This window comes from Vipera ursinii, assembly GCF_947247035.1.
Source record: "Vipera ursinii genome assembly, chromosome: 2".
Classification (NCBI taxonomy): domain Eukaryota; kingdom Metazoa; phylum Chordata; class Lepidosauria; order Squamata; family Viperidae; genus Vipera; species Vipera ursinii.
In genome coordinates, this window is record NC_139513.1 from 111,095,054 (window position 1) to 111,114,855 (window position 19,802).

At 40.0% G+C, this 19,802-nt stretch overlaps 1 protein-coding gene across 5 annotated transcripts in view; it reads left to right on the forward strand.

Moving 5' to 3' along the window:
* The window catches only part of NDEL1 (nudE neurodevelopment protein 1 like 1), a 28,636-nt gene extending 9,793 nt beyond the window's left edge, over nt 1-18,843 (forward strand). For 2 of the 5 annotated variants that reach the window (XM_083355392.1, XM_083355393.1), the window contains exons 6-10: nt 103-276; nt 3,716-3,807; nt 7,155-7,306; nt 12,234-12,366; nt 17,722-18,843. In XM_083355392.1, coding sequence (XP_083211518.1) covers nt 103-276; nt 3,716-3,807; nt 7,155-7,306; nt 12,234-12,333 — 518 coding nt within the window. In that variant the 3' untranslated portion in view covers nt 12,334-12,366; nt 17,722-18,843. Of the gene's footprint in view, nt 1-102; nt 277-3,715; nt 3,808-7,154; nt 7,307-12,233; nt 12,367-13,520; nt 13,546-17,721 lie in introns of all 5 variants that reach the window. The other 3 variants (XR_014491578.1, XM_083355395.1, XM_083355394.1) reach the window with 3 other exon arrangements.
* Nucleotides 18,844-19,802: the final 959 nt, after the last annotated feature.

Sequence of the window (19,802 nt, forward strand, 5' to 3'; positions counted from 1 at the left end):
ATGAACAGAATAGTAGAATGCATGGACCGGGGAGAGGGGAAGGATTTTTATACTCATAGCTAAAATACTCAACTTTGCCATTTTTTTCCTTAAAATTTACAGATTTAAGGCAAGAACTAGCAGTACGAGAAAGACAACAAGAAGTAACTAGGAAATCTGCTCCTAGTTCTCCTACCTTGGATTGTGAAAAGATGGATTCAGCAGTACAAGCTTCACTGTCATTGCCAGCAACACCTGTTGGGAAAAGCTGTGAAAACAGCTTTCCCTCTCCAAAAGGTAGAACATATACATGTGTATTTTCTGAAATACTGAATGCTTATATTACAAGTGGAAATTGAGCCAGGTTCACCGCCCTGAGTCCTTCAGGAGAAGGGCGGTATACAAATATAATAAACTTAAACTTTATATCCCCATATATAGCTGTTTTTTGTTCTCAAAACATTGGTTCAGAGAACAATTGAGTAACATAAGGAAACAAATCCATTTTATCTATAACATTTTTCCCTTTGTCTTCAGCTATAAAATCTGACCTATCTAACAGCAAGGTGGGTTAGGAGTTTAGAACACTAACAGTAAGAATTTGGTGACAAGCCGAGAGATGCCCACCCTTAAAAGGTGGTAAATTGCAATCATGTGACTACAGGACACTGCAAATGGTCCTGAATATGAGCCAGTTGCTAAGTGCCCAAATTGCGATCACATAAACACAAGGGTAATAATTTCACAGTCATAAGTATGAGTACTGGTTGTAAGTCACTTTTTACCAGGGCCCTTGTAACTTTGATTTTTATATAAGTTTTATTGATTTTTTAATATTTACATATACATGTATTTGTGAAGCAATATGGTGGTTGGGTAGTTAAAATAAGAAATAACCAGTTGTAAATAGTTCAGGTTACATCAACAGAGGTGCCCTCTCTGATTCCCTTAGTTATTACATAGTCAGAATAGGCAAGTTAATACACTTCTAGTTGTAACCTAGTCAATTAATAAAATTTAAAATATATTTTCACTAATACATATCAATATCCTGTTTTTAAATTTTATCTAATTGCAATAGAATATTCTAGAGTAGCCTATAGTATATAGGAGAAAGCTTAATTGTTGGGTAACCCACAATTCCCTATTTTAATAAAGCATAATTCTCTTGTCTACAAAACTTACATTGTTCATTACAAAACATTCTTATGCTTTACCATTAAAGTCTAGATTTCATCTTAACAAATCACGTTATTAGAAATATATTTTTTGTCTTAACCGTTCAACAATGATTAAGATACTACTTTTATATATAAAATTCTAGATTCTATACTATAGTTCAAAAGTAAGCAATGATATATTCTATCTTGACCGTACATCAATTATAAAATACTGTCTTTTGATATGTCATTCCAAGTTCTATAATATAGTTCACAGTTATATTCTAGCAGCTTAGTTTTGTTTTCCTTTACAAATCTAAAAGCTAAATGTAAAATCAATTATATTTTTTAGAGATTCTCCTTAATCCATTGAAAGATATTTTTATAGTCTATCTTTAGGAATCCCAAAAAAAGAAACAAGTTCAGTTTTTTAAATCTAACTCTTGCCTTCCTTTTGTGCCAATCAAGCTTCCGTCTTGCCATCTTTAAATTCTCAAATGTATCTTCCTTTCTTCCTATACCCCTTATTTAAATCCAGGGAGCATATCCAAATGTCAGTTTTGCAAGGAAGCTGTCCCCTTTGTAACCCTTGTAATTTTGCTTTGATAATTCAGTTTTTGATGATTGATATAATATAGTTGTCATAGATCAGTCAAGTCTTTTTGTTCTTCCCATTTTATCTGGGTTAGGTGGAAAGTAGTAGCTGGTATTATGGTTGTCATTTGATTAGTTGAATTCTCAATATAGTGTATTTGAAGGCCTTTAGTGTCTTCACTCTTGGTATTGCTTTCTTCAGGTGCTGTTGCTTTTTGAATTGTAAGTTTTGTAGTTGCCATTAAAGTTTAGACTTTAAGGTTTTCTGTAGATTGCTTTTGTTGTTCTTTTAAATCTCCTATTTTAGTGTTAGTTTCCACTTCTTCTATTTGGTTTAAATTTAAATTCAGAGTTTGATTTGGTGGCTTTAAGTTGTCAGATTTTTCTTGTAGTTTGGCTTTAATTTGCTCTGTCATTGCCAAGATTGTGTCTAGTATCAGTTTATAATCAAGTGGTGGGATGTATTTATCCATTTCGTTGTTTGCAGCTAAATCTTCCTTGGAGGCTGTTTTAATAATAGTCCAGGATTTTCGACTTCCTGAAGAATTGTATTCAGTGCCAGGTGTTCCCACACTTATCTTTAAGCATAATGTCAAGGACAACTCTGTTATTCAGTCAGCTCTCACAACAGAAAAAAGAAATTTACTTGCTGTACCATGTTTCGCCACAAGATGTCATCATTAACATATAACATGCAATGTAAGAATTTTCTTTTCTTCCCCCCCCAAATTAATATAGGACTTTTGTAGGATTAGTCCAGATTTTTTCCTTAATTCACAGCTTAGAGAAAAAATAGGATAGTGGATCCCCAGCAACAAATAGAAGCTTTTTAGTAAATACAGATGAAATTGCTTAATTTCTTTGCTGAATTAATTGAATTTCTTTTGAAGCTTTGAGGCTTTAAGATTTGTTCCCAAAGTAGATATTCGCCGTTTTCTCAAAACAAGAGGAAGGAGATTTTCAGGAAAGTCCCACAGGAGGATGGTTAAGGGAATAGGAAAGGTAAAAGCTCACCCAGGTCCTCCAGATTGCTTCTTAGTTCTAGGTCAGGGGTCAGCAACCTGAAACAGTGAAAGAGCCACTCGGAACCGGTTCCCTCACAAAAGGAAAAACTGGGAGCCGCAAAAAATGTGTGCACATGCGCGTACATGCACGCATGCGCAGAACAGGGTTTGACTGAAGAGTGGAGCCAAGGCAAGAGATGCACCTACCCTGCATATTTGAATTGATAGGTTGAACTTTTTTAGTCCCACCTTTTTTTAGGGGGGGACTGCACATGGCAGAGGACTGGGAGCCGCAGGAGACGGCTGAAAGAGCCACATGTGGCTCCGGAGCCGCGGGTTGCAGACCTGTGTTCTAGGTAGTGCTTTTGGCTTTTGGCAGGGAGCGGCTTAGTAATCGGCCATCTTTATGGACGGTCTCTTCGGGTCAAAGGAGATTCCAGTGAAGGGCTCCACCAGATTCCAGTGAAGGGCTGCTGCCCTTCCACGATTGCAGGGAAATCCTCCTCTCAGTAATTGCCCTCCAAAGTGATTTTTGACCCTTTTCAGGGTCCTCCAAAAAAGAAAGAAATGGACAGCAGGAAGCAGACTGTTCCTACACGTCCGGAAGCACTGCGCGCGTGAACCGGAAGCCGCCCTTTTAACTTTGAACTGTCCTTAAATGTACAGTCATAAGTCAAGGACTACCTGTGTTTTTACCGTTGAATTACGCTGGGTAATATGCATGTTCAGCCTTAGAGGAAGGTGTGGGAAATCATTTTATGGAAATAAGATTTTATATAAATCAGTGTTGTATATAGAATTGTTTCTTTCCTGACCATCATAACTTCAGACAAAATATATTGCTACAGTACTTATTCTTTGAAACACAGAGGATCCTGGTATGGGGTTGCTCTTTATTCCTTTTGTTGTTGTTTTAATGCTTGAGTTTTGACATTGTTACTATGTGACTATTCTGTTGTTTTTGTGGGTTTGTTGCAGCTATTCCCAATGGCTTTGGTACCAGCCCCCTTACTCCATCTGCCCGAATATCAGCTCTCAACATTGTAGGTGATCTTCTAAGGAAAGTGGGGGTAAGAACTATGCTCTGCATCATACTATCTTGCTATGGCTGTTTCTAGATGCTGACTGTGTGACATACAGTGCAATTCCTTACATGCATTGAAATCAGTTGAAGCACTAGTGGGTTTATTTCATCACTGCAAACAAATGTTTCTGTACTATTATACTAAGGAAAAATGAACTCATTGGGGCTTATTTTAGAGAAATTTAGAATTGTGCTAGATTGAATGACTACAGAAAATTTGTATATACAAAGGAGGGAGGGATTATATATGTTCATTGGAAAGAACTGGCCTGGGAACCAAGCATGTACTGCTAGGATCAATAGCTCTGTGGTTTCATGTAGGGAGAAATGACAGTAAAATCTAGCATAGTAAGATTAATATTATTTATAGGGTTCAGCGTCTTAAAACTTAGCTTTTACTAATTCTTTTTAAAACAGTTCATGGCTGTGTTAAAAGATGAACAATAGGTACACACTGTATGAAATTTTACAAATGTTATATCTTACGATCAATAAAGTGAGGTGCATATATTTTCAACACTCCACTCCCAATTCCTGTATTGCAAATACTTGTACAATACATCTTTATTAGCTATTATCATTTTTTAATGTTTTCTTAAAGTATACAGATTGCAGTTTCCGCTATTAAAGACGTTGATGGATAGTAAATAACTGGTTACTGTTTAGAGAATTTCTCTGTAGAAGAATATTTAAAGCCAGTTTCAATTAATGAGCATACCTTTTTTTTTATTAAAAAGTTTTAAAGTACATTTTAAAAAAAAAACATAAACCCCATCCCCCCCTAACCCATACCCTAACCCACCCAATACCCCTACCACCCCCACATGCACCACCCCCCCAACTTCCCAAACCTGAATACAGGGTATTATTTTCACAATCTTAATCTAAAATATACTAACTAAATATAATTACACTTTAAATCCAATCGCGCTTTAACTCTCTTTAAACATCACAATATATCTCCATTACAAATATTCTTCACATATTCCAAATTCTACCTTTTCTACCTAATTGAAAACTTTCAAAATCCGTTCTTCTATAATAAACAAATCAGCCTTCTTCCAATATAACAGTATCAAAAATTCTACTATAGTTATTAAATTTAATTTCTATAACAATACAATCTATAATAGTACCCTACAAAAATAGTTATACAAAGAAAAAAGAAAAGAAAAACCTTATCTTTTTCTTAAAAATCTTACATATTCCACTAAATTACTTTAACTTTTAAAATTGTAATCTTGTACAATTCAACCATACATAATAATACATTGCATCATCACAACCACATCTCCAACATTTAGACTAGCAATTTAAATACATACATACTAATTTTTAAGATCTACTGTAAACACCATGCCCAAATATCCACCATTATTAGTTCTTGATGATCCTACTATCTTTAACAAATTCCATTACTAAATCTTGTTTCTATCAATGTCCTCCTTACATACACTTGATTTTAATCTCTACTGTTATTATTATTGTTATTCCTTGAATCTCGATGCAGCCCATGTCATTCTTTGAATCTTAAGATCTTTAAATAAAACCAAGGATTGCACAGTTTCCGAAACTATTTCTTGTAACTGTTGCTCTTCTTCTTCCTTTCCTTTTTTAACTTCTGAGGATGACGGTAAGCCTGCTTTCAATACATTAGAATAAAAATCACGTGCCATCCCTACTGTATTAAGGCAATATCTTTCTCCAGAATGATTCACCACAATCCCCATTGGTATCTCCCACCTGAACCGAAGCTGTTGTTTCTTTAATTCATCTGCCAAAAAGAAAAAATCCTTCCTTTTTCTGAAGATTCTTGGAGGAATCTCTTTCAGAATCAAAACCTCCTGATTAGCCACTTTAAGTCTTTTATTATAAGAGATTTGAATGATCTCATTTCTAATCTTTCTCTTTGTAAAATACACAACCACATCCCTTGGCAGTTTCCTTTGTTTAGCAATCCAAGAATTAACACGAAATACTTTATCTTCCCAAAAAAATCTTCAGGTTGAAACCCCAAAATAGGCGCCAAAGCATCCACCAACGTCTCTTCCAGATTCTCCTGCGGGTTCTCTTTCAAACCTCTGATCCTCAAAGCAAATTCCATATCTCTATATTGCGTCATCATCATTTCATCTTCAAGTTTTTCCATTTTATTCTCCACTTCACCTATTTTAGCTTCCAGCATCAGATTATTTTGTTTCACTTCTTCCACACGTTCATCCAGGTTCTCAATACAGCCTGAAAACACTTGAAGTGCCATCAAAGTATCCTCCCTTATTTTCTTGCATTCATTTTCAATGAATTCTGCCACCTTCTCAAATATTTTTTCAGACTGGATTTTTAAGGCATTGTTTAAAGCATATTGTAAATCTTTTAAAGTCAATACAGATGCAGCAGCTTCGGGGGGTAACTTCAAAGACTGCGTTCCAGACTGCTGAACAAGCAATGCCTCCGTACTTTTAAAAACGGGTCTATACGGTTTGGGAGCCATTTTTGCAACTAATGACTTTCAATACACACTTTCACTTTCTAGTCCATTTATTACTTTGTAGATAAACTGTGAAATAACCAGATCTTGAAAATAACTTTTTAGCACCTCCAAATTACAGCAAGCTCTTTTAAGGTTTGATAGTCCATTTTACATATTTCCACTCAATTCAAGCAGTCACTTTACTTTGAAGAACACTTTCACTTCTTATTAGGAAAAAAAAGGCGCCATCTTCCCCTTCTTTAAAACAATCGTTGGAGTAGGAAGAGTTTGAGATTCAGAGTTAAAGCTTTGTACTTGCTATTTATACTGCTTCTGCATCAGCTCTGCTGCTACCGTAACTCAAGATGACAATCAAATCCGTCAGGAGTGGATTCAGCGTCTTGTTCTGCCTAAGCAGAAGAGTCCTTCGTTCAGGAGCATTCCCAGGCTTCGGGGGGGCTCTCACCCTTCATGCCCCAGAACAAATGTTCTGGGCCACTAGGGGAGCTCTACCCCTACCTGGAAGCTCCCCCTCCCCTCTTCGCCCGAGGAGAGGGGTTTTTGAGTGGCGGAACAGCTGATCGTCGGCTATTCTGCCGCTTCAATGGGATCGAAGGGCCGGCGGTCGAATCCGACCGTCCTTGCCGCTGAAGCGCCACCCAGAAGTTTTCCTTAATGAGCATACTTTTAAACTGGGTTCTTAACTAAAAATTTACGTTAAGAGCACTTAGCATTTCTTTGCAAATAATTTGCCCCAAGTGATTCTTTGTACTTTTCATTGTGATGTGGCTCCTGATGATTCTACCGTCTCTAATCTTTCACCCACACTGATAATACATTCTGTTTTTTTCATTCCTTCTCAGGCTTTAGAATCCAAATTAGCTGCTTGTAGGAACTTTGCAAAGGACCAGGCATCACGTAAATCATATGTTGCAGGAAACATAAATAACAGTATGATCAACAGCAATGGCATGAAGTTCTGTCATCCAGGACATACAACATTTTATGACAAAGCGTAAGTTTCACTTTTACATGAAGTTTTAGAGAGTTGCTTTGCACAGGTTTTCCCACTTTGATTCATAAACATCTTTATTTTTTTTTTCTTCTTTGGTTCAAACAAATTTTGACTCCTGCATTAACTAGTCCCTTCAGTTTTCCTAGCAAGATTTACACACATGGTTTGCAATTGTCTCCTTCCTAGGACTGAGAGTGAATGACTGGGCCAAAGTCACCCAGGTCTACAACTCATGGTCTCCCGGTTTTTAGCCTGATGCCTTACTACTGCACCAAACTGGGTCTCTCTCTTTTTTGGGGGCATAGGCTCAAACTTAGCTTGTTACACCTTTTCCTTATGAATGAAAAAATGGGAATTTGTACATCTTCCATTTGACAGCATTGCAAGAAAGATGACAAGACAGCCCAAAACAACTTTATATTTTGACTTTGAACATTTTTACAAATGGGAGAAATGTTCCTAACAATAAGAGCCATCTCCTACCAAAAGAAATCAGAATTGCTTGACTTACTATACTTCACATTTGGCTTCCAAATATAAGCAATATTTAAAAGTGAATAACCCTGAAGTCTTCAACTGCCATTCATTAAAATTGTAGAATACTAGTTTCATCTACCCAAAAAATATATTATTATACACAAGGCTTAAGAGTCTGTGGCTGTGCCACTTTCCTTATTTGAATTAATGGTTTCCTGTATTTCTTTTTTTATTCTTCAGAATCAGTGTTTTTGATATGAGCTTATTGAAAAATAAGTTAGATTTGGATGATTCCTAATTATAATCATCCAAATAATTAAATATATTACTAGAAGTAATATATTTACTTTTTACTTTACTTTTATTAAATTTGTATACCGCCCTTCTGCCGAAGGACTCAGGGCGGTGAACAGGGCATATATAAATAGCAAATACAAAAATTAAAAGGGAATTAAACAAGTGCCCAGTTAAAAATACAATAACAATATAAGAAACCCATTAAAAAACCCTAACATCCCCCATCAGGCCAGACCAGCTAGTTCAAATAAATGGGTCTTCAGACCGCGCCGGAAGGAGCGAAGGTCCGATGCCATCCGGAGCTCAACCGGCAGTTGGTTCCATAGAGCTGGAGCGCCTACAGAGAAGGCCCTCCCCCTGGGGGCCACCAGTCGACATTCCCTGACTGGAGGCACCCTGAGGAGGCCCTCTCTGTGGGAACGCACAGGGCGGAAGGAAGTTGACGCCGGCAGCAGGTGGTCCTCGAGGTACCCTGGACCCATGCCATGTAAGGACTTGAAGATCATAACCAAAACCTTGAATCTCACCCGGAAGACAACTGGTAACCAATGTAGCTCGCGGAGCAAAGGTGTAACATGGGAGTACCGAGAAACTCCCAAGACAACTCTCGCGGCCGCATTCTGTACCAGTTGGAGACTCCGAGTGGTCTTCAAGGGAAGCCCCATGTAAAGAGCATTGCAGTAGTCCAGGCGAGAGGTCACGAGCGCATGAGTGACCGTACACAGGGCATCCCGGTCCAGATAGGGCCGCAACTGGCGCACCAGGCGAACCTGGGCGAAAGCCCCCCTAGTCACGGCTACTATATGGTCTTCCAGAGTAAGCCGTGAATCTAGGAGGACTCCCAAGTTGCGAGCCCTATCCACGGGGGGTAAGGACTCACCCCCCATAGAAAGAGGTGGAATATTTTGAATGTCCCGGGATGCCGGAATGCACAGCCACTCAGTCTTGTCAGGGTTGAGCTGAAGTCTGTTCCTCCCCATCCAGGCCCGAACCGCCTCCAGGCAACGGGACATCACATCGAGGGCATCACTGGGGTGGTTTGGGGTCGAAATGAAAAGCTGGGTATCATCGGCGTACTGATGATACCCAACTCCAAAACCACAAATGATCTCACCCAGCGGTTTCATGTAGATGTTGAACAGGAGAGGCGAGAGGACCGACCCCTGAGGAACTCCACAAACGAGAGTCCTAGGGATCGACCTCTGCCCCCCTGCCAACACCGACTGCGAGCGTCCCAGGAGATAGGAGGAGAACCACTGAAGAACTGTGCCTCCCACTCCCAATCCCCTGAGACGCCGCAGCAGGATACCATGGTCGATAGTATCGAAAGCCGCCGAGAGGTCTAATAGGACAAGGACAGAGGAATGTCCTCTGTCCCGGGCCCTCCAGAGATCATTCACCAGAGCGACCAATGCCGTCTCCGTGCTGTACCCGGGCCTGAAACCCGATTGGAACGGGTCTAGATAATCCGTTTCATCCAGGACCAGGGGGAGCTGATGCGCCACCACACTCTCAACAACCTTCGCAAGAAAGCGAAGGTTGGAGACTGGACAAAAGTTATTCAACACAGCTGGGTTCAGGGCAGGCTTCTTGAGGAGAGGTCTCACCACCGCCTCCTTCAAGACGGTGGGGAAATAACCCTCACTCAAAGAAGCAGATATAACTGCCTGGAACCAGCCTCGTGTCCTCTCCCGAGCTGCATAAACCAGCCAAGAAGGGCACGGGTCCAATAAACATGTGGTGGAGCTCAACCTCCCCATAATCCTGTCCACTTCCTCAGGGGTCACAGAATCAAACTCTTCCCAGATAACATTGACAAGACCGCCCGTGTCCTGATCGTCAGACTCTGCCCAGTTGGAGTCCAGACTGGTCCGAGCGATTTTATCCAGCAGATGTTGACCAAACTCCTCGGCACGACCCTGCAAGGGTTCCTCCCTCACCTCCTGATTAAGGAGGGAGTGGGTCACCCTAAACAGGGCGGCCGGGTAATTATCTGCGGACGCGATGAGGGCAGAGAAGTAATTACACCTCGCCGCCCTCATCGCTGCGAGATAAGACCTAATAAAGGTTCTTAGTCGCAACCGGTCGGATTCAGATCGGCTGGACCTCCAACAGCTCTCTAGGCCCCATTTCCGACGCTTCATCTCCCGGAGCTCCGTAGAGAACCTTGGAGCTCGTTGGGATCTGCACCGGGTCAGGGGCCGCAAGGGTACAACTCGGTCAAGTGCCCCAGTGGCCGCCCTTTCCCAGGCTTCCACTAGGGCATCCGCCGAGTTGTGAGCAACGGAGGCAGGTGGGGACCCCAGCGCTGCCTGGAACCTATTAGGATCCATTAAGCGTCTGGGGCGGTACCATCTAGTTGGTTCCGTACCCCCACGGCGGAGGGTGGCAAAACGGAAGACCAGCCGCAGGAGGTAATGATCGGTCCATGACAGGGGCATAATGAATGGAGAGCCCCCACCAAGATCATCAAACCACCGTCCAGATAAGAAAACCAGGTCAAGGGTGTGGCCTCCCTCATGAGTTGGTTTAGAAATTACTTGCGTCAGGTCCATGGCCGTCATGGAAGCCATGAACTCCCGAGCTAACTCAGATGAACCTCCCAGGGATGGTAGATTGAAGTCACCCAAAACTATAAGTTTGGGGAACTCAATCACCAACCCAGAGAGGACATCGAGTAGCTTGGGCAGGGCTGCCGCTGCGCGACTAGGCGAAAAGTACACCAGCAGCAAGCCCAACTGCGCCCCCGGACCAAATCTCAAAAAGAGAGACTCACACCCGACTATCTGAGGAATGGTGGTCTCCCGCGGACATAAGGTCTCCCTAATAGCTACCGCCACACCCCCGCCCCTACCTTGAGCCCGGGGCCAGTGTAGCACCCGGAAACCTGGTGGGCAAAGATCAACCAAAGGGACCCCACCCTCTGGGCCCAACCAAGTCTCCGTGATGAAAGCCAGGTCTGCATGCTCACCCTCAACTAAATCCCGAACGAGGGGAGCTTTATTAACCACGGACGTGGCATTCAGGTACACCAGCCGGAGCTCAGGACGCTGCACATTCTCGCTCCCGGGACCTCAGGGAAGAAACAGAGGGTCTGAGCGCCTCACCGCTTGTAAGTAGCGGAGACGACCCCCCCCCCCCGGTAACAATACGGCCCTCTGTTTATGCACCTGCTGCCATTCCCCAACGTTGTGGATATATTAGAGTGCAGTCTGAACCTTTGCAAGTACTTGCAAATACTGAACAATGCAAGTACCTTTTAAAGATAGTCCCTCACAGAGTACATAAAAGCAGTAACTTTGGCATGAATACCTATCTAAGGCTGATGAATAATAAATCCATATTAAAAATTGAGTTCTTCAAAATATTATGAAGAAATTGGAGAGAAGTCTCTGTAGGCTCCTATGCCTAGCCAAATGTGCAACTTGCAGAATAAGGATATGTCTTAGCTGTTTGCACATGGGCAGGATAGAAATGATTTATTCATTCTGCATAAAGATCTATTTATTGTCATGACCCTTATGCTTTCTACAATGTTGGTTAGTCTGGCTTCTTCCAGATCTCACTCTTTCCCCTTTGGAAAACTTGTCTCCCTTAACTTGGAGCCTACACTTCTGCAACCAGTAAACATCTTTCAGTCTGTCAGTAATCAATCCTTTTTCTTATTGACTCTTGATGTAGTATACAAAAACTTTGTGTTTATCAATAGCATAAATTTAGAGTTTAAAAAAAATGTACATTGCAGTAGAAAATTACGGTTTTCTCTTAAACAATAGTTCAGACTTCACATGGTAAGCAGAGATTATTTAAATACATTTAAAGTTAAAACAGCAGCATCTAAGTATTGTAAACATCTTGCTATTTAAGTGATCCGGAAGCATCAACACCCATTTTCTCTGCACTGCTTCTGCTTTTGGTTAGTGTTGTTGACATGTCATCATGGTATTGTGTACTGTGTAGCTCTTCCTGTGCTGTTTCCACTTCCTCTCTATCTGCTGTCTCCACTCCCAGCCCAGAATCTGTACTTAAATTTGAGCATCCAAATATGAACGGGTGAGAATGACTGCCTAGGGCTGAACTTCTTACAACATGGAAAGTGAGCTCAGGCATACCCGTTCTTCTCCTCCTTCCTTTTCTTTCTTTCTCTCTATAGCCCCTGTAGTGTTCTCCCTGCCCCCAATTGTCGCTGGATCCTGAAACAGCCACGTTTGCTTGTGAACCCGACCCAATCTGCTGCCGCTGCTGCCTTATGAATGGCCTATAGTTGGGTGGTGGGACTGACTGAGGTAATTTGCTCATTGCTGTACTGCAGCTTTTGCTGCTATTGTGTTGTTTGCTTTGAATTCTCTGTTGGCTTTCTGTGGAGTTACATGTTAGCTAATTCAGCATGATAAGACATATAGTAAGCTGATGTCAGATTTACAAGCACAATACATCGCTTGCATAGGAAGTTTATTGAAGATGATGTCAGAGCTGTAGAGGCTTAGAACTAAGAAAATTGAGGAGGAATTTAAGGTACATGTTTGAATTAATGGATGGTAGCTGAGTCACAATGAACTTGCTTTTTAGACTTTGTTGTGAAAAAAGTTAAATTGGATGTTTGCTTTGGACTTAACCCAAGACACAATTGTTATCTTCTAATAGCTTGGCATTATTGTACCAGTTACTTATATTCCAAACAATTATCTTGATAACTTCATTTAACCGTTGCTGAAAATTCATTTGAATAGGCCTTCTCCACAGAATTAACTAGGGATATATAAATGTACATAGATGTAAGCAAAAACAGCTTACACTGAATGGCACAACCAACTAGCTGGCATTGTTTACAGGAACATCTGCACAGTGTATGGTGCTCTAAGTGCAAGATGGTGGAGAATAAGAGAGTTAAGATCCTGTGGGACTTCCAGATCCAGACAGGTAGGCAGGTACTTGCCAGTCAGACATTGTGGTAATTGACAAGTAGCAGAAGACAATGGTGGTGATAGATGTAGTGGTGCTAAGCCATGTCAAGATGGAGGAATATGAAAAACTGGAGAAATATCATGCTCAAACACATCCCAGGAACAATGTCAGAGCTCTGTGTCCAGAAGACTGCAGTGTTAGGAACAGCTAAGATACTGCAGAACCCTCAAACTTTGAGGCAGAGGACATGAGCTTGAACACATGATTCATGAACATCTATAGGCACAACTGCTGTACACCATCAGCAAAGATTCTTTCTCTGTTCTCAAAGTAAAGGCAGGCATATAGATGATAAAAGTGCCTGAATATTAACAATTCCATGTTAGAATGTGGAAAGCAATTCCTCCTTTCATGACTGGAAAACTGGGTTCTAAAACAAAACTTCCTGGGCATTTGTGAAATGAAATTCATTTCCAACTTCCAGCGGTCATGTCTTGGACAAAAACGATTTTTTCTATCTCTCCCATATGTTTAGGTCAGATTCCCTACGTATTTCATGGGTAATTGTGCCTGGTTTGGTGTGATGAGCTTGTCTTCGTGCTTGGAGATTATTGTTTATGTGTATTGTCCATAATGGATTTGGAATTGACATTATTAGTCTAATAGCCTCTCTTTGAATTTAATTTTCTAATATTTATGAGTTTCAGTAATAAGCTGTACTTTTCTCTTGATCCTTTCTATGCATGTTACTTGAATGGAACACATGGTATACATTGGATTGAACTGTAATATAAAAATTTGGGAGGCATAACAATCTGCTCCTTCAAAAGGGAAAGTGGAAATTCTGTTGCAAAATAAATTCTTATTACACATTTTAACCTTGAAAAATGCACATCCTATAAATTCATATAAATTGGTGCTTAAGCTTGACAAATGTCATATAAATTTTATATAGGATTCAGGTAATTGCTACAAATATATCATGAATTGAATAGTGAAATACTGATTCATTAGTTTTTAATTATAGTCTTGTTTTCTCTTCTGCTCCCTTGAAATAAGACAAAAATGAAATTTACAACAGATACCGATTTTATGATAAAATATTTTATTACTTGATCTGAAACCATCTATTTTATACAATCAGCACTACTGAAGAAATATTCCAAAAAATCCAGTACCACGAGTAAAAGTGACTGAACACTGTCCATACCACAAAGAATAATCTCTTTTACAAGATGATTCAAAACTGTCTTCAAAAGACAATGTTAGTTGAAGGCCCAGCCATGAATAAGATTATTATTTTATAGTGGCATTGAATTGTTTAGTTACTATCATTTATTTATTCATTCAATTTAAACACAACCCAACTCCAGACTAACACTGGGCAAGTTGCAATAAAATTAAGCAGGCAGAATGTATAAAATAAATACAGAAAAGAAAAATAAAAACAGTATCCATGCATACAAACATCTGAGAGGGCCCCAGCCGCTCTAACTCAAGGCCTGGGAGAACAAGTAGGTCTTTAGGACATTCTGGAATGCCATTAGTATAGAGCCACACGGATCTCCAGCAGAATTTCACTTCAGAGGGCAGATTCTGCAACAGAGAAGGGCACGCTTTCTGGGTCCCAATATGTAACACTGTTTAATTGAAGGGATCTGAATCTTGCCAGCTTTATCAGCTCTCATCAGCCACAGAAGCTAGGCAGTCCCTCAAGTAAAACAGACCCTAGGCCATGTAGGGCTTTATAGATCGTAACAGCAGCTTGAATGATTTCCACAAGCATACTGGTGCAGTTTGTGGAACAGGAGTGGCACATGGGCATACTGAGGCATGTTCTTCACTGCCCACTCCACTGCATTCTGGAGCAGTTGGAGCTTCCAAGTGACCTTCAAGGGCAGCTCCATGTAGACACTGAATTGCCATAGTCAAGCTGCAGGTTAACTAGGCCTAAATAACTGTCAGGCATGTGGGAAGCTCCTTTAACTGATTATTGGGCACTTAAGTAAAATGAAACATTTGTTCTTTGCCTTTGCATGTTTGCTTGTTTCTTGATTTAATCTGTACATTTCCTAACATACTTTGCTTTGTCACTAGTTGCAAAAGATGCAGGGATCTAAACAAACTTTTGAGAGTTTTATAACTGCTTGCAGCACAATTTTTTAAATAGGTTACTAAATTATAGAAGTAGAAGAGTATAAGGCATGACCAGATCAATTTTTAAAACATTTCATTCATTCTAGAAGAAAATAATTCAAAAGGATTTCTTTTCAGTTTTCCCCAAAATGACATAAATTCCACTGAATAAATTGGAGATCTGGGGGATCATTTGTTCTGTCTTCTTTCTGATACCATACCTTGTGTTACTAGCAGTCTTTATTAGTACTATTGCCTGCCGTGAGTTGCTCAGTATGGAATCTACAATGTAGGTGTTTTCAATTGCAGTTTTTTATTTCAGGTTTTGTGTGTGTGTGTGTGTGTGTGTGTGCTTCAGTTCTTGACAAGTTGTATTGCTTAACAGTGTGGTTTTCTCATTGTTTAACAGTAAGAATAGGTCTTTTTACTTTTCTTAGGGAAGCTTTAAAGTACCAGCAAGATAGAAAAAAAATTTCCAAGATTTGTGTCACTATCATTTAGCTTATTCTGGGAAAACCCAGCTGCTCTTGGATTTCATTATTATGTTTGCTAGATCTGATGACTTATACAGTAGCTGGCGAATTAGAGCTGATTAATTTGTATTTTGTATTGGTATGATTTTAAAATGTCCTGTAAACCGCCCTGAGTCCTTCGGGAAAGGGCGGTATATAAATCTAATAAATCTAAATCTAAATCTAATTGTACAACGGATCAGTGCAGGCTAACAGTTTTGATTCTATTCCAACCTTAATACCTCATGAATTTCCTTACTTGAGATATAGCTTATAACTGAAATCTTGATGAGAATAGGTAGGGTCGAGTTAATGTAATGTTACTGGGAAAATGTTTTTCGTCAGAATTTCATTTTGGTGATATGCTTATATTTTCGTTATGTAATTGGGCAATGCATTTTAAGATTTTAAATCAGTTTTAAACCTAAAAATAATACCAGATATAGAAGAATTGCACAAACTATTATTTGTTTGGACTAGGCAGACTGTGATCCTGGAACTTAGTAGTATAATCATGCTGGAACTTTGGAATCCATTTTCTAGACAAAAATCTCACATCTTTGTTTCTGTTTTTGAAAATATAATATAAAAAATTAGTCATTCTGAAAAGAGAGAATAAAAAATTAGACAAAAGGCTGTTTCTGCTGATTTGTTTGAAATATATAAGAGTTAGAGAATATAATATACTTTTTCATAACACTACATTTTTTTTCAAAGGGTCTCAATTAATCTTCCTTAGCATAGCTTGCTGCAACTGTATATACATGCAAACTGGTTTTTACATCAAGTAAACATTTTACTTATTCTGCAATCCTTCAATTATTCTTATTTTATTGCCCTGAGTCCTTCGGGAGAAGGGCGGTATATAAATCAAATAAATGAGCCTTGGTGGAGCAGTGGGCTAATGCCTCCTTAAGTAACACCAGCTGCCTGCAATTAGTGCAGGTTCGAGTCCCACCAGGCTCAAGGTTGACTCAGCCTTCCATCCTTCCGAGGTAGGTAAAATGAGGACCCAGATTGTTGAGGGCAATAAGCTGACTTTGTAATAATGCCACTTGGGGTGTGCGTGAAAGCCCTAATAAGCAGGCATATACATAGAATGAAGGCTACTGCTAAGCTTGTAAGCCGCCCTGAGTCTTCGGAGAAGGGCGGGATATAAATGGAATTAAAAAAATAAATAAATAAAATAAATAATTATAGCTTTTAATCTACAACTCTGTAAAGGGTTGATTATGAGCATCTTACGGTAGTATCCTGATAGTCTTTTTAAATAATGTTTTTATATTATTTATTTATTATTTATTTTATATCCCTGTGGAATCAACTTCCCCTTGAGCTCCGGATGGCCCCGGACCTCCGGTCCTTTCATCACGGCCTTAAAACATTTCTTTTCCATCAGGCTGACCTGGACTGACAATAGGGATTTTAAAAAATGTTTTTAATATTTTATCATTGGGGCTTTAATTTTTTTTAAACATTTGTATTATTGTCTTTTATTGTTGTTAGCCGCCGAGTCCTTCGGGAGATAGGGTGGCATATAAGTCCCAAAAATAAATAAATAAATAAATATTGTCAGCCAGAATTGCAGTAAAAGAGGTTGTCACATTCACAGGTAGGCTAGCTTTGGGACATGTAGCAATCACTATGTCAAGTTTGTGTGTCATCATTATCAAATTGAATCTTGATAAAGCAATGGAAACAGAAGCTGGTTTGGCTACTAGGAGGCCAAGGTTTCTAAGGAAGATGCTAAACATACTAAAGCAAGTTAGCATATTTGGGTTGTGACTGGATGACTAGGCAGCAGTATTTCCTGATGAGCCAAGTGTTTATGTATCTCACATGTTCCCAATGAAGCAGCCCCAAATATTAACACCTTTTTTAAAATGTCTTTTTTATTTGTGTGGAGCATTATCCTTTACTGTTGTTCTCTCTCTAGACAACTTGCAGTATATGGATGGATTTGTTGCTTGAGTTTTGGAAGTCAATCAATTTTCCTTGCTGTCGTTATAGGACTAACATAATCCTGTTAGAGAGGAGGGATAACTGGTCAAAGCTACTTGTTAACGATTTTTTCTTATTGTCTTGTAGGGCAGTCAACGGGTTTGACCAAGGCCCGCCACCAGGTCTAGGAGCATCCAGACCATCATCTGCACCTGGCATGCTCCCTCTGAGCGTATGAATGGATTGCAAAGCTATGATGGGACTTGGGTTTGATTCTTGAAGGAATAAGAAAAAAGCTGCGATAGTTTTCTGTTGGCACCCCCTCCTGGAGCTGAGTGGGTGTTGCAGAATGCGGAAACTGCTCAGAAAACCAAGCACATATAGAGCACTCCTTGTTAATACAGTCTATTTTCTTCTATTTCCATCATGGACATTCTTAAAATGGTCACCACTGGTGTCTCTCTCACAGATTGCAGGAGTTGCACTTGCCCAAATCACTTCCTTTTTTCCCCATCTCCTCTGTTTTGTATGTTGGCTAGCTAGGGACTGCTTTGATGCTGGGTATCCTACATCTTTCACACTGTACACAAGACCCCTGCTCTCCCCCCACTTTTATTTTTTTGAATAAGTCAATTCATTTTCAAGGGAAGGTTTAGAAACCTTCTGGCCAATGGATGGATTTGGAATGAATTTTTAACAAGTTTCTATGAAGGGGTCTTTGTACCTAGCAGCGCCCTGCAAAATATTTGGGTTGTGGTCATGGAGAATATATGTGGCATCTCCCTATGAAGCATAATACATAATGCAAATATGCCAAAGTTGCTCTTTTCTAAAATGGAGACATACCCTCAGTTCGGCAATTCCTTGGTAGTCAGCTTTCTCCTATTAAGTTGGCTTTCCTTATTTTTATTTCAAGAAAACTGTGGATTGGACTTTAGTTGCTTGGTGACAATTGCCCAAAAGCAAAGGAAGCAGGAAGGAATCAAAGCCAAGAAAGACTAGGGGCACATTGCTACTCATAGCTTGAATTTTGTCATCCCTTTCTTGTGTCCCCTTTGCTGCGTTAACTGTTTACATTTGTTTTATTGTACATAGATTTGTAAACATATTTGCCTAAGATATTTGTATATAACTTGGGCTTTCTAACTTTATTTATTAAGACTTCTGAGGCATGTTTCCCGTAGGACAGTATGTCAACTTTATGTGGTGACTGCCATCCTGTGGTTTCACAAGAGAGATGGTCCTAAAATAAAAATCTTTTAATGTGGATATATTTGCTTTTTAGAAAAAATGCTTCTCCTTTGCTTTGTTTATGGTCTTATACTTTTGAAATTTTGCTTTGTATTGTAAGTGCACATACACAAAAAACCTAATTTGTATCATTATCCTGATGAACAAATAGTGGGGCACTGGATATCCACATTTTTTTTGTTGATACATGCTCTTCACAATATAAAGAAATGTTTTCTCCTGATAATGACTGGCTGCAAGTTCAAAACAAGTGTGCAAGTGATTGTGCCAGCTGAATGGGCAGAAAAAAGCTGCATCATACTTGTCTTGAGAATAAAACTGGTTGGTGGGGGGGAAAACTTAATTGTCCTTACCGTAACTAGTGAGCTGCAAATAAAGGTAAAGGTAAAGGTTCCCCCGCACATGCGTGCTAGTCGTTTCCAACTCCAGGGGCCGGTGCTCATCTCCGTTTCAAAGCCAAAGAGCCAGCGTTTGTCTGAGGACGTCTCCGTGGTCATGTGGCCGGCATGACTAGACACCAAAGGCGCACGGAACGCTGTTACCTTCCCACCGTAGTGGTCCCTATTTTTCTACTTGCATTTTTTACGTGCTTTCGAACTGCTAGGTTGGCAGAAGCTGGGACGAGTAACAGGCGCTCACTCTGTTACGCGGCACTCGGGATTCAACCCGCCAAACTGCCGACCTTCTGATCGACAAGCTCAGCGTCCTAACCCACTGAGCCACCGCGTCCCTTGTTTGCGTCCCTGCAAATATTAGCTCTAAAACACCTTTGAATATATCCCAACTTTTCCAGGAAGACAGTACGTTAGATGCTGTGTTACTGTTAAAGGCATTGAAGAATCTGGTAAGGAAATAATCTGAAAGTATGAGCCAGGCAGTCATGGTGTCCACTACATGAAAAACTTGATGCAAAGATAATGTCTCTCAGGAAGGTGTAGTGGATGGGCAGGAAGTAAAATGAGAGATTGCTAGCAGGA